This window comes from Diaporthe amygdali, assembly GCF_026229845.1.
Source record: "Diaporthe amygdali strain CAA958 chromosome Unknown NODE_51_length_283962_cov_64_506962, whole genome shotgun sequence".
NCBI classification, from domain to species: Eukaryota; Fungi; Ascomycota; class Sordariomycetes; order Diaporthales; family Diaporthaceae; genus Diaporthe; species Diaporthe amygdali.
This window is the reverse complement of record NW_026517071.1, coordinates 243,353-257,014: the sequence shown is the minus strand read 5'-3', so window position 1 is coordinate 257,014 and position 13,662 is coordinate 243,353. Positions and strand designations below refer to the sequence as shown.

At 50.0% G+C, this 13,662-nt stretch overlaps 6 protein-coding genes across 6 annotated transcripts; 3 read left to right on the top strand and 3 right to left on the bottom strand.

Annotated features, from left to right (window-relative positions):
• Positions 1 to 697: 697 nt before the first annotated feature.
• On the top strand, positions 698 to 2,223 carry J7T55_006969 (uncharacterized protein; the record flags this gene model as incomplete). The annotated part of the gene is made up of 4 exons (XM_053135113.1): positions 698 to 744; positions 1,022 to 1,251; positions 1,322 to 1,954; positions 2,186 to 2,223. 4 exons carry the CDS (start codon positions 698 to 700, stop codon positions 2,221 to 2,223), a joined length of 948 nt encoding a protein of 315 aa, XP_052987252.1.
• A 1,168-nt stretch (positions 2,224 to 3,391) lies between these two features.
• Positions 3,392 to 4,393, top strand: J7T55_006968 (uncharacterized protein; the record flags this gene model as incomplete). Its single annotated transcript, XM_053135112.1, has 3 exons — positions 3,392 to 3,479; positions 3,587 to 3,620; positions 3,703 to 4,393. The coding sequence occupies 3 exons, from the start codon at positions 3,392 to 3,394 to the stop codon at positions 4,391 to 4,393; spliced, it is 813 nt and encodes a 270-aa protein (XP_052987251.1).
• Positions 4,394 to 4,874: 481 nt separating this feature from the next.
• Positions 4,875 to 6,318, bottom strand: J7T55_006967 (uncharacterized protein; the record flags this gene model as incomplete). Its single annotated transcript, XM_053135111.1, has 3 exons — positions 4,875 to 5,685; positions 5,736 to 5,873; positions 5,945 to 6,318. 3 exons carry the CDS (start codon positions 6,316 to 6,318, stop codon positions 4,875 to 4,877), a joined length of 1,323 nt encoding a protein of 440 aa, XP_052987250.1.
• Positions 6,319 to 7,177: 859 nt separating this feature from the next.
• J7T55_006966 (uncharacterized protein) lies at positions 7,178 to 8,980 on the bottom strand (the record flags this gene model as incomplete). The annotated part of the gene is made up of 3 exons (XM_053135110.1): positions 7,178 to 7,645; positions 7,712 to 8,479; positions 8,786 to 8,980. 3 exons carry the CDS (start codon positions 8,978 to 8,980, stop codon positions 7,178 to 7,180), a joined length of 1,431 nt encoding a protein of 476 aa, XP_052987249.1.
• A 342-nt stretch (positions 8,981 to 9,322) lies between these two features.
• J7T55_006965 (uncharacterized protein) lies at positions 9,323 to 10,648 on the top strand (the record flags this gene model as incomplete). The annotated part of the gene is made up of 1 exon (XM_053135109.1): positions 9,323 to 10,648. The coding sequence occupies one exon, from the start codon at positions 9,323 to 9,325 to the stop codon at positions 10,646 to 10,648; it is 1,326 nt and encodes a 441-aa protein (XP_052987248.1).
• Positions 10,649 to 10,843: 195 nt separating this feature from the next.
• On the bottom strand, positions 10,844 to 12,013 carry J7T55_006964 (uncharacterized protein; the record flags this gene model as incomplete). Its single annotated transcript, XM_053135108.1, has 3 exons — positions 10,844 to 11,083; positions 11,220 to 11,569; positions 11,725 to 12,013. The coding sequence occupies 3 exons, from the start codon at positions 12,011 to 12,013 to the stop codon at positions 10,844 to 10,846; spliced, it is 879 nt and encodes a 292-aa protein (XP_052987247.1).
• Between the last annotated feature and the right edge of the window lie 1,649 nt (positions 12,014 to 13,662).

Genomic DNA, 13,662 nt, shown 5'->3' with positions numbered 1-13,662 from the left:
CACTTTCCCCAGACACGGCTGCACATTGCTGCAGTTCCGCATTGGGGCGTTTGATGAGAATCCGGGGTAAAATGCGGAGAAATCACAGGCGTTGACCACTTTGGTAAACATTCGTAGATGACATTGCACATCTGTATTGCACTCCGCCCCTTCCCCATGCCTTCCGATAGCCTTCTTTCTTAACAATCCCATTCTATTTTGCGGTCAGGGAAATGACAACCGAGGCCCTTCGCGAGTCTCTTAGGCATTAGCGGTATAAAAAGACAGGCATCTCTGCCGTGGCAGAGCCTGACTATCTTCACAGCCTTCTCTCCAGCGTGCAACTCTCTTCTCATTCTATCCCATCCCTCCTAGGAAACAACATGACTTCTAAATCTCAGACTGAACACGGAACGGAGATTGAACCAGCTCAAGAAGCATTGGTAGAGCACATTGACTTTAGCGAAAATCTCAAGGATGAGCGGCAGGTTGATAAGTTTGGCAGCGCAGCCAAGGTTGATCTTAAGGAGATTGCCTTGGTAAAGAAGTTAGACTTATATCTCATGGTAATTATCCTTAACCTGATTCCGATTTCAAATTATTTCTAGTGTGGCTAATATAGTGCTAGCCGATTCTTTGGTTCATGTATTTCCTTAACTTTCTCTGTCGAAATGCGATTGTCAATGGAAAATTGAACAACTTGACAAAAGAGCTGAATATGCATAACTCGGACTACAATACATGTGTCAGCGTCTTCTTCATTGGGTCAGTCTATCTCTCTGTTTTATTGTACAGGTTCCAAGACAGTAAGACTGACGTGGTCGGCTGTGAAGATACCTGCTTGGTCAGATTCCGTCAAACATTCTAGTTACCCGTCTCAAGCCAGCCTTTTACTTGTCTAGTTGGATGATAGCTTGGTCAATCGTGTCTACATTGACAGTTCTGGTAAAAGATTATCATGGAATGCTGGCATCCAGGTATTATCCAAGCGAGCAGTAGAGAGCATCTTCTCTTCGAGCTAATATTTGACTTTTGCTGTCAGGATTGTTCTCGGTTTTACAGAAGCACCATTCTATTCAGGAGCCTGCTACCTTATCAGTCTCTTTTATACAAGGAAGGAAACAGCGACTCGATTAGCTGTATTCTACACCGGTAACCTACTGGCGAGCTCGTTCTCGGGACTGATCGCTGCTGGTGTGTTTGCTGGCTTAGATGGCCACCGTAGCCTTTCTGGCTGGCGATGGCTCTTCTTGATTCAGGGAGTGGTCACTTGTAAGCGAGAATGTTTGATATGTTTTTGATATGTATATTTACTGGTCACCTTGTATTTACCACTTCCCAGTTTTCGTCGCTATTGTTGGGTTCTTCGTTCTTCCCAACAAGCCACTCGACACCCCTTGGCTCAATGCCGAGGAGCGTCAGCTGGCACATGCCCGAATCGCGCGTGACACCACCGAGAAGCGTGTTGCAACCAGTTCCTGGGCAGGACTTCGAGATGCCGCCATGGACTACCGGACCTGGCTGTTTGCTCTCATGGCCAACCTCCACCTGTCCGCCAACAATTTCAAAAACTATATGCCGACCGCCGTTGAGACACTAGGGTTTAGTACTACCGTCACTCTGGTGCTGACTTGCCCTCCTTATCTCTTTGGGGCATTCACCTCCATCGCAGTGTCTTGGTCGTCTGGCCATTTCAATGAGCGCACATGGCACGTTACGCTATCGAAAGCTATAGCTATCGCAGGGTTCGTACTCGCGATGGCAACATATAACATTGGTGCACGATACTTCTCCATGTTTGTATTTATAGGAGCAACTTATGGGGTTAACAACATCATCCTGGCATGGGCATCAGCCACACTGGGTCAGACGGACGAGAAGAAGGCCGCCGTTCTGGCAATCGCTAATACGTTGGGTAACCTCTCTTTCGTTTACACTCCATACCTGTGGAACGATGCAGACGCACCGTTGTATCGTCCAGCTATGATAGGTGGTATAGCCTTTTCGACCGGAGTAGTGATCGTGGCCTGGATTCTAAAAATCATTTTCATCAGGACAAATAACTGTATACGGGAAGAGAATGCTAACGCTGTTAACTTTTATGTTTATTAAATAACAATTATTTTAGAACTTTTATAGTAGTATCCACGTTCTTTTCCCCTTCTACCCTACAGCCCCGGTTCCGCTGATGCTCACTGATTCGTAGCCGCGGCCAGGGCGTTGATACGCTACGTCGCGGCATAGACCATGGACGCGGAGTCGGGCCTGTACTCGTCGCACCCACTCGTTATTTTTTATTTTTTTTCCGCGGGCATTCTTGGCGGCGGATAAAGACATGTTGCGTCCATTCGTGCTTAAGGGCTGGTGGGCAACCTTCCCGACGAGTCGGGTGTCGTGAGCTCCCTGAGAATTGTCTGATTCCGTAGTAAACTTACCTGTGTAACCTGATAAAATCCACCGTCTAGGTATACAGGAAGAAATACGAATTGAACTCGGATAGGGCGATCCGCGCCATATGATACCACGCGTCGTCCATGTTGACGGCGAATAATTATCGCATATCGGAGTGAGGGACATTCCGAACCAATAACCAGTAAATTGGAATTACACCGTGTATCGGGTTTCATCGATAACTTCATCGCACGCAGAAATACTATATCGGCCCGAAGGCACGCGCGGTCCAACGATGGGAGTCAGCCTGCCGCCGGTGTTAATCTGGACTCGGAAGGCTTGATAGTGGCAGGCCATGTTCCGCAATGTCGTTATAGAAGAAGCTGTGATAGCAAAGAAGCTGATAACGTCTCGTCTCGGACGCCCTGATGCTATTCACATTGAATATCTAGATATCTGCTAGAGCAGTGGAGAGATGTGGGAGCCCAATCAGCGACACCCGAAACTCGGGCCAAGTGATTATGTTATATAGTACAGTGCAACCTCCTTTCTCGTGTTCAGAAATAGGCGAAAACCCTATAGGATTACTATACACTCAGATATATACCACAGTTTATGCTCGGCAATGATGAGCCTACGAGGACAATTTAGGATGACAGGGTATATATAATACCGCAACCATATTCTATGCCAGTGATGTTGGGGTAGGGACAGGGGTTACATTCGGTGGCTGCAACAAGATTGGACTTGGCATGTACTCTATACATAGCGACCCCGTCCATGCAATAAAGAATTTGACCGTTGGTGATTCGAGATTCAAGGATCCGAATGGTGAGTTGGTTGGCGGGGAACGGAGAGCGCTGACAAACCTTAAGCCCAATGCTGAGTTCATGGTTACAGCCAAATCTTCCTTGTCCTCTAGACACTTCCCAACGACGTAAGGCAACAGTAATCTTCTATTTGACCAACGACCCACGTGTGATAAATTGAATGCACCAGGAGATCAAGAACCATTCTAGCAATGGCTGCCGACAAGGACGATGGTTACGTGTTTCAGCGCACTGCCAATGCGACTTCGAGGCGAGTTTCGAGCTGGCTTTTCGTGCAATGTCAGCCAAGCTGATCAAAATCCTCCGTAGGCTTAACTACCAGTATTACCTCTGGCAGGACACCTATCGATTTCATCTGCACCCGGACATCTCACCACTGGCTCCAGATGCGCGCATTGCGGATGTCGCAACAGGCAGCGGGTAGGAAAAGAATATGGCATCTTTCCCATCTATCTGATCTTAGCTGATCTGCTCTTCTCGACCCTATCTGACCAGGACACAGGATTTGGCTCTCCGACCTCTCTCGCCAGCTGCCTTCTACCACCCAGCTACATGGCCTCGACATCAGCCTCGCGCAGCTCCCCCCTCATGCCCTCACCCCTCCAAACGCCATCTTCCACCAGTGGGATTTCTTCACCCCGCCCCCGCCCGCGCTCTGCGGCACCTTTGACGTCGTGCACATGCGCCTCGTCGCCGTCGTCGTTAAGGACATGCAGCCCGCGCGAATCCTGGCCAACGTCGCTCAGCTGCTCAAGCCCGGCGGCTATCTGCAGTGGGAGGAGCACTACAGCGCCGACGCCAAGGTTGTCCACGGTTCCGAGAGGGTCCCGGCCGCCGGCGAGTTCCCGGGCGTGGAGCACCTGAGGCGCTTGATGGCCAGCCCTCTCAACGCGTCGGACGGGTCGCTGCTGCTCGGCTCCCGGGATTGGCTGACCACGCTGGACCGCACGTTGATGGACGAAGGATTTGACGAGGTGAGGAGGCTTGTGTATTCTGACTCGCCGGTCATGGGTATGTTTTGGAATGATGTATATACGGCGTCGGTGGACGAGTTTGCGTTGCAAATGTTGCGTCTAGATCCGAAACTGGGGCGGGAGCTCCAGCGGTTGGTTGGGCAGGTTGAGGAGGAGAAGCGGCAGGGGGCGTGGCTGTTAAACCCCAAGGCTGTCTTCCTCGGCAAGCGAAAGGGGTAGGAATGGTACCAAGTCAAGCAGCGACATAATTGAATGCGTCTTAACACGAATATGTCTTGTTGATACAATCGCAAAGACTTTCATTCAAATGATTTATATGATATCCATTTGTCTAACCTAATTCTTTCAATCTTTGTCAATGTTAGTTTTTAAAAGTTTGATTTATAGGTATTATTCAAACAAAAGTTTTAGTACTAACATGGAATAAAACATAGAAGGATAAAAACGTGCACCCACTCAAGTTATCCAGAGGGGTGGTGGCTTAGGCCTCATCAGTGCAACGGCGCTGTGGTCTTACCTGCAGAGATCTAATACACAAAAATTGCAAGAGTCTTTGCGGAAATCAAATGAGATATGCTAACATCAAATGGTCGATTTTTCTCAAATGTGAGCCCGTTCCTATCACGTTCGAATACGCGCGGAAAATCCCTACGACCATTACCCAACTGGCCAGTGTTCTTGGCGAATACAGACAAGTGAGCTAAATCTCAAATTCAAAGGCCCACGCAGTCTTCCAGTCTTCTTCGGTTTGATAAATGGCGATAGTGATTTCGTCGTTTGTGTAAGAATGTGTGGCGATGCCGCGGTCCGTGGGAGCATCCAACTCTGCCTCCGGGATCTCGTAGGTGAAACCCCAGGTCTGGATCCTTAACTCCCCGACCGGGGGCAGCCCCACTGCACTCAGGTTTTTTAAAGTGAGGGCCCAGGTGCCCGTCTTTACCCGCACGCCAGCGAGGGCACGTAATTTGTCGCTCCCAACTGTTGCATAAACATCGAAAATACGATCCTCAGACCCGGTTGTCGCAGCCCGGTAACCCGTCATATTGGTGTTATAGTACTTGAGCGCTTGCCAGTCGCCGTTTGGATGGTATGGAAGGTCGTGGTTGTCGCGCCATATAAGGCTGGCGAGGAAATCACGGAGGTGGGAACCATCCGGGCCCCCGCGCCAGTTTGACCGCAGACCTGAGGTATCATATCTTTCAAAGCGGGACAAATGCCATACTGTGGCTGCGGGGTTGAGTTCATCGGCAAGGTTGAGGTACTCGTTGATGTTGACCGGTCTCTCCGGCGCACCGGCCGTGGAGCGCATGTTGTTAAAAGTGACCAAGCTATTCTGGAGGTCATTAGTCGGATTGTCCAGGGCTTCTATGTGGTGCCAGCTGTAAAGATCCGGTGCTGAATTGTTCGCAGCGACATAAGTCAAGAAGTTAGACCACCATGTGCTGTCTTCAGTCGGGGGCAGTGATAGGGAGGGCCCGATCATTTGGATCCCTCCGAGAGCAACATCTGATCTACTTGTATTAGCGACCAGCTGTGACTGTAAAGAGCCGTAGCCACATACCGAAATCTGTTGATGACTCGACCGAACATATCAAGCCATTGCGCTTGAGGTCTCTTCCAGAAGCCCCACTCAGGTTCATTCCAGATGTCAATAAACAAGCTTGGAAGCATATCGTTGGCTTTGATTCTGCCAATGACGCTATTCAGAAAGAGGTCAAAATCAGTCCAGTCACCGTTGTCGCCAGGTCAATCCATAGTCTCGTCGTGAACTCTGTGCCCCAAAGATCGTGGAGTAAAAGCTGGAACTTTCCGTTGTACTTTCTGACGGTCTTGTAATTGCTGAGAGTTGACTCCCATCTTTTCTCCATCTCGGCCTCGCCCCAAGACCAGCCGCGGTTGGGTTCAATCATCTGTGCGCCACCGGCGCGAAACCATTGTAGACCAATATCAGTGTAGAAGTGATCAGGGATCTGATCTGGAACGTCTGGTATTCCATAGAGAATACCACTTGCGAGATGCTGTGGTGCGCCCTTGTTGATGGCAAGGTCAACTGTTGCAACTGCATCGGGTGTCCATCGTCGTTCAACAGCTGCGCAGTTGATGAAACCCACCAATGTGGCGACGAAGGGTAACAATCTAGTCATAGTGGAAGGAATGTCGAGGAGAAGATGGCTTTCGCAAATTATGGGCTGATTATCTCACATATTATTACAGTTTCAATTTTAACCTTGAAGATGCTTCAGTCTTTTATAACTTTTATTTCAACATCTTTGTAGCTAGGGAGCGACTTGAACAAGATTCGAAACCGACAAGAATCCAAGTGACTCTGATACTGGAGCACTGTGCCATGTTTTCTCCAAGCGCACCAATGTCTTTTTTGCGGAGACAGCGTCAGTGGGCGATCGCCGACCATCAACGCCCACGCCCACGCCCACCCCGACGGAGTCATGCTGAAAAGAAGGTGATCAGCCGTCCTAGAGACATAGGCCCGAAAAAGACAAGATCAGATTAAGTCCTAGTGACAATCTCAATTTTGCCTGTAAAGCTGTGTTGAAGAAACTTTCTAACTTCGATGAGGTTTTCCGATGAAATAAAACGGAGCTTCCAAGTGATTGTCAACCCCGTTGAATGCATGCCCACCAGAGTATCATAATAATGGATCCATCTGTGATGGATCAAAGTTTCTATATGTTCAAACCGACCTTGGCGATGCGCAATATAAAGTATACTCCAGCCTATTGATTCCCGGCCCCGGCTCTCAAGACAGCCCCGACATAGCTGCACTCTGAGTCACACGCCGGCAGCAGTCCATTTCAACAGCCCAAACCTGCGGGCTGCATCATGACCAAACGACGATCGTTGTCTTTGTTATACCTTAGGTGTTTCAATCACCATAGAGTGTACTGCATCACCTTTCTATCGGCGCTATGACAGCCGTGGACTTGTTTTCTAATCCGACAAGGTGTATCAAATTCAAGGTGCTTGTGTTGTGTAAGTCCGGCCTTACTCAGCCACATGAAAAGTGCACATGTAAACCAATGCGCCAATAGCAGCCGCGTAGAACCCAAAAATGGCACCTGAAAAGGCTACATAAGGTATTCTGGCAGCATCGGCACCAAAACAGATTGCTTCACCAGCGGCCAAAAGTCCCCTCTGCACGCCCATGTAATGGCTGAGCTTCTCTGGCGGCAGGCCAAGAGCACCGATAAACCAGGGCACAAGATACTGCCAAAGAATCGAGGCAGTCCAGTTAAGAACAAAGAGAACCATGATAGGGCCATATTCAGAGTCACTCCAGTCAACGGGCCTCGCTGGTGGGGCGCTTCTATCGAAGCCCCTTGTCCGAATGACTTCCCATAACCAAGCAACGGACAGAGGTACCCCAACAAAAGCGAGCCCAGCCAGCCCACGCTTCCGCCTGGACCATGCCGGTCTGTCCAAAATTACGTGCAAAATATGTCCAAAGGGGATCTGCACGACCAATGCAATAAAAGATAGAAGTCAACGGGCTCGTAGAGAATTCTGAAAAGCGTTTACCGAGCCAAGATAGATAAGAAACGAGCCAGCAGGCAAGAAAGCAGGCAGAAGACACAACAGTTTCCATTCCTTGAAAACTGCGAGGTTCTCCGCAAGCTCCTGCTGGCGACTACGCTTCTCATTCCACCCTGATATGGCCGCACCGTTGCCGCATGTAACTTCGTTGGGCCGGCGGAGCGCGAGCAGGGCAAGGGCAGCGGCGGCGAGCATCACGGTGATGTACGTGATATACACGGGGATGGGGACCCCCGCGCGCGAGAGGTTGTTTCGGTTGAGAATCACAGGCAAGATACTGCAGGCGATTGAGCCCGTAGCCTGGAGTGTGTTCTGAATAGCAATAAACTTGCCCTTGTTCTTGTCGGACGAGTAGGCGACCTGGATGTAGCCCGAGGTGATGAAGACGGCGCCGGCTCCGACGCCGACAATAGCCCCCGCTGCCAGAGGGAACTCCTGTCGTCCCGTGGCCTCGTAGTACCATAGCGAGCCGACGTAGACGGCGTAGGTGCAGATGCCGAAGCACATGGTGACGGCCGGGCCCAGGAGGGTCAGGTATGTACCGCCGACGCAGGCGAAGAGGAACCAGACGGACGATAGGATGGCGTTGGCGCTCTGGATTACATGTGCCGACTCGGGCCTGCCGCCGCCGGCGCCAAGGAGGTTGAGCGATACGAAGACGCCTGCTGAGAAGGCGATGCCGAGGCCGGCGACAAAGTTCTGCGAAGCGGCGCTCGCCAGACTGAAGGATCGCATTATATAGATTTCGGGCGCCTAAGGTCACGCGATAGTGGCTCGGAAGACACAGTAGGGATGCGGTGGAAATCGTGGGCTCTTGTTGCAAGGCAACTATGACTTCCGGACAAATCAGAGATGATATAGGTCCAAGTTCTAGCCAGCTGTATATGTGCCTACGGTAAAGCGGCCGTCCGTGCTGACGGTGGATTGTTGCTTACAAAATAGTCCAGGCAGAGAATATTGGTACAACTTGCCAATAAATCTGACTACGCCACATATAAGCTGGGAGGATTTAGAATGGGTGTCCAGCCAGGCAAGCTGATTCGATAGCTCGCCACCAACCGTAATCAGACCTCCCCGGAAGAGATCAAGTGGAAGCCTTGTCGAGGGATAGAGCTGCCACGGTGAAGATCCTAGCAGTTCCCCGATTCGCCCTCGATGAACATCAAGTTCACGTCCGGCGCGCCTCGGGGCCTCCGGAAGGAGCTGCGCCAGGTCTTTTGTTTGTGCAAGGCAAAGCTTTCTGGCGGGGATCATCGGATGCCATCCGCCAGTAATGTAGTTCGATCGTGACTTGCACATGGAGAGAAGGGAAACCCAGGCACCATCGGCGATCCTTCTCGCTTCTTCTACTGACCCAGGACGTGAGCACGGCTGAATCTGCACGAGAGGCTCATTTTTCCCTACGGCGTGGTATGGGTGATGAACTAGGATGTTCCGTATTAATTCATAAACCCTCGGGAGATTCCACGAGGAATTCAGAAGAACAGGAGCAGGATAAAATGGCCGCCTCTTCTCGCAGAAAGTTAATATTCTACTCAAAATATTGAAAGTCAGCCTCATTAGAATCACCCCTCGTTTCCCCTCTAAAATAAAATAATGGACTTGCAACTCGCACCCGGCATTGTTGTCCTCAACAAGAGGTACTTCTGCCGAAATACTCTTGTTGCGGCACAAGTCGGTGCCAGCTCCTTCACTTTCGCTGTCCTTCGTGTTCTTCTCGATTGTAATATCCTGTCTGCTATTGTGTTGTATAGCCGAGATGAGCAGTTGTCTACCGTTCGTTGTGAAGTCGAAGAGGACTGGGACGGTGTCGTTGTCGTCGCCTTATATTTCAACTTCCGGATGAACAAGATCCGGATTGCTACGAGTCTCAGAGACGCGTTTCGGCTCGCCTCTAGCAAGAGGGATAAGCAGCCGCATCCTATTGTCTACTACCAGACCGATACACTCCTTCATTATCACCCTCAAGGCTATCATTTTTGTGTCACACACCACGGGCCTTTTGCTTCACATTTCGCTCAGGAATTCTCCCCTGACCTTGCGCGACTATCCTTCGGTGGTGCTCAAGACAAAGCCGACATTCTCTGCCGGCGGCAACAGCTTGGCATCCAGCGCCTGCTCCAAGACAATCAGGGTCATGTCCTCGCTCATTCGAGACTCCAACAACGCATCTTGGAGAATGCAGGACTCCACAGTACCCGATTCACATACCTCCACCCGCCAATTGGAGTCCCCCTGTGCAATGATCCCATAATCTTGCCTAAGGCGATGCAGGATTTCATCTACGGAACAAGTCTCCTCCTTCTCACCGCCGTGGCGCGTCTGGACTACTTCAAAAATGTCGAGCTGCTAGTTCAATCCGGCCTCGAACTTCTCGAAATGGGCGTCACAGTCAGAACCCTCGTCGTCGGAGACCCAGAGGATGACAGCTCCCGCCGCAGAGCTCTTCTCGAATCGGTTCCGGCCGAGAAGCGCTCTCTCTTCATGGTGTACCCCAGGCTTGCCAAGGGCCAGCTCTACGCGCTCTTCGCAGCTGCGCGACAGAACGGCGTTTTCATCTGCCCGTCGCGGTACGAGACCCTCGGCATCACGCCCCTCGAAGCGGCTGCCAGCGGGGTGACCACCCTGGTGACGGAGACTCCCAATGTCGAGGCACTGACCTTCATGCCTGCGGCCTGCCGAGTACCACAGGACAAGTCTTGCATCGCTGCGAAAGTGAAAGCCATCTACCTCGAAGGAGTTCCTGTCTGGGCGAAGACAGTCAAGCGCCATGTGCGACCCGCAACTTCGCTTGAGGGTTTCCGCGATGATTTATTGACTGCCTGGGCCGAGATGTCGGGAGCGAGTATATTGAACACTACACGTCAGGCTGATACCCAGGGCGATCAATCAGTCCGAAATACTAAACTTGCAGTATTGTAAGTTCAATAGACACTGCGATTATATTTAAATTCACATACAGAAGGAAATTATGTAAACATGTATGATGTAACTTCACTGATAACCAATTATTCATTTTTTTCTATAATAAAAGTATAAGTTCCTCTCAAGGCATATAGTTGGGACAGCCTTATCTCTCAGGGTAGATACCTGGGTGACTTGTGTGTCAGCGATAGGCTAGGAGCGAGTTGCACTGATAGGTGAAAGACCTTTGCTGTTCAGGTGCCTCTCAAGCTCGTCGACTGATGAGTACTCGTGAAAGGAAGTATCTTTCTTAAAAAGGGAGTGCTGAATGCGACCGCCACCAACGGGGCCGGGCTTTTGCCCTGGGGATGCTTGTATCGATGTTAGGGGTCTGATGGCCCTCGCAATACTATCGATGATTGTCCCCTTCCGGGATTCCCAACCCTGCTGCTCCTGTAATTGTACAAGTGTCCTTCCGGGTATGTATTCCATAACAAGAAAGAATCTCTCGCCATTTTCGAGCGTGCGGTAGATCTCGGGGATAAGAATGCCTCTCGTCTGATGGCATGGCCTTCAAGGCTCTGAATACGTAATCGTGCTTCTTCACCTCTGCCATTCGCTCTGGGGGGTAGCGGAACTTGACATCAGCGACAGGGTCTTTTGGGGGGAAATCGAACCCCGTCACAGCATAGCCGTTCGCTTTGATTTCGGGTGTCTGCTCAAAGACGGAAATGATTTCGTCCTCGCGCCAGCTCAAGGCAAGCTGCCGTTTAGATGAGACCTGTCCACCTCCATGCTGCGTTGGAGCCATTTTGTTCCGGATGTTGTGACGGTTGAATGAAGGTAGTACAGCGGCGGTGTCGAGGCGTCGAGGGCCAGTTGTGATGGTGGTCCAGGTAACGGAGCGAAGACCGAGTGCGGCTGTTCGGATGGCCGCAGCTTGACATGGGGCACGGGCGTTACACCCGGGATGAGCGTGGCTTAGTCAGCCAGCTCGGTGCCGCGATTGTGGCACCCTGCGAGAAAGCCCGTCTTGTCTTTGATCGTAGGTGAGGAATGTTTTTTTCTTCTTTCGCTTGCTTTTTAGCTCTCACAGAGACCAAAGTCTGGCGGACATAGATTTTCAAAAACTTCCTTGCCTCGGGCCAAATGTGAATCCGGAAATCGGTCAAGGAGATTCTGGAACAGCTTCGCGTTATCCGCATGTTTCCGAGGAACGTTAATGTGTCGAGGCCACTTGAGACCGGCCGTTTCGAGCATGACTCGAGGCTGGTGGACCGCGACGGCTGTGCGTTGTTGATCTCGGTCACGATTGCGGTCTCGATTGGCGAGTGAGGTGCTACTACTTTTATGACCAGCTTTCTTCTTGCGACTGACATCCATTGCGAGGTGGATGGCGAGACTATGATTCTTATGCGTGTCAATTGCGAATTGCAGCTTTAATTGAGGCTCCAGTCTCGGTCTTGCCCCAGTCGAGTCAATTAGGCAATGATACAAGTATCAGCAAGGCGCCTTGGATCGAGTTTGAAGGAGGGCGAGATGTGGCCTGCTTTTCGGATATCACTTGAGTGGATATACGAGAGGTCGTTCGGAATTTCTCGCTTCCAAAGTAGAAAGATGTCTTTGATCGCCACCCTCCCTGGTCCCGATCTGATGCTTACCCAGAACAAGCGACCGGATCCCGCGGTAGAGAAGTCTGCTGACAAGATGAGCCTCGAACCCAGCCTGTTGCGGCTGTTCTTACACTCGGATCCCTAATGAACTACCAGAAAACCTATCAAACCTTTGCCCTCTTCTTCGTATAAACCAACCATTACCCTGCCTTGATTGTACTTGGCTCTATCCGAGTAAACTTATCACCCACAAGTTTTACTCTGAATGTTAAATACCTCAGCATATTTATCAAGATGTATTCACTAGAAGATGGCTCTTGATTTGCATGTCCTCCTTTCCGAGTATGGCTGCTTGCCCCTAGGTCTACAACGATTATTCATCATTTCAGGGGTCAGAGACTCCAAGCAAGAAACGTAACCACAGCGAGGGTACCCGTAAAAATGTCGACGTCCGGACGTTTTGCTCCGAAGACTTTTGCTTTTCGAACATCAAGCCATTGCTTTCTTTAATGCTCGAATGATTATTCCTTTTTCTCTTTCGGTTATCTTTTATTGATAAGCCCGTCACAAACGCCCAGATAGAGCGATAGCGTTACTAAATGCACGAGACGTAACGGAGACTTGAATTTATTCCCGCCAACCCCTTCAATACTAAACTGATACAGGGAATATTAGTGCTTCTGGAAGCGGTTAGTCGACATAAGTTGTCAAAGTGACCATACTTTCTCTAAATCAATAGCACTTTTGCAAGTTTCTTATTATACTATATATATAAAATAGATTTTAGTTGTTTTTTTTAAAACAAAAGCTGGCAAAGAACAAGTAAGAATATATTTTAAAATAAATATTGAGCGAAGTTCTATATATAAATATATATATCGTGTTACATGTAAAAGTATATTTGTTCTAATACATAAGAGATTACTTCTTGTATATCTTCAGGTTCTCAGGCTACGGCGGACTGAATTCCCGGTGTAGCAACAAGAATATGTACATTGATTGGAGCGGATGGGCTCCGGAACAGATACGTCGATTGGGTATGAGTACATGGGCACTCTTCACTATGCCCTTGTCCCCCGCACGTCAGAAAGGCCCCAGGTTACGCCTGGAGCGGCCCATGGCCTGCATATCTCACCGGGCCCACTCATTACCTGAGTTCAAGAAGGGGGCCAGGGGTATTCATGATGTTCGCATGACATAGTCGAAGCTCGAAGGATTGAATACCCACTTGGCCGCAGAACCAGTCCTATCCTGATCAGTTGTCGACAAAAGTCTTTGCCTTGGGGGCGTTTGGGGTGATACACGGACTTGACCACTCAATGAATCTGGGGAGCGCCCTCTCCTCAACCATAAAAATCACCTTATCCCGTCTTTTAACATCTCACACACACTGTCTTCACAACTCGCAATCTCCCAAAA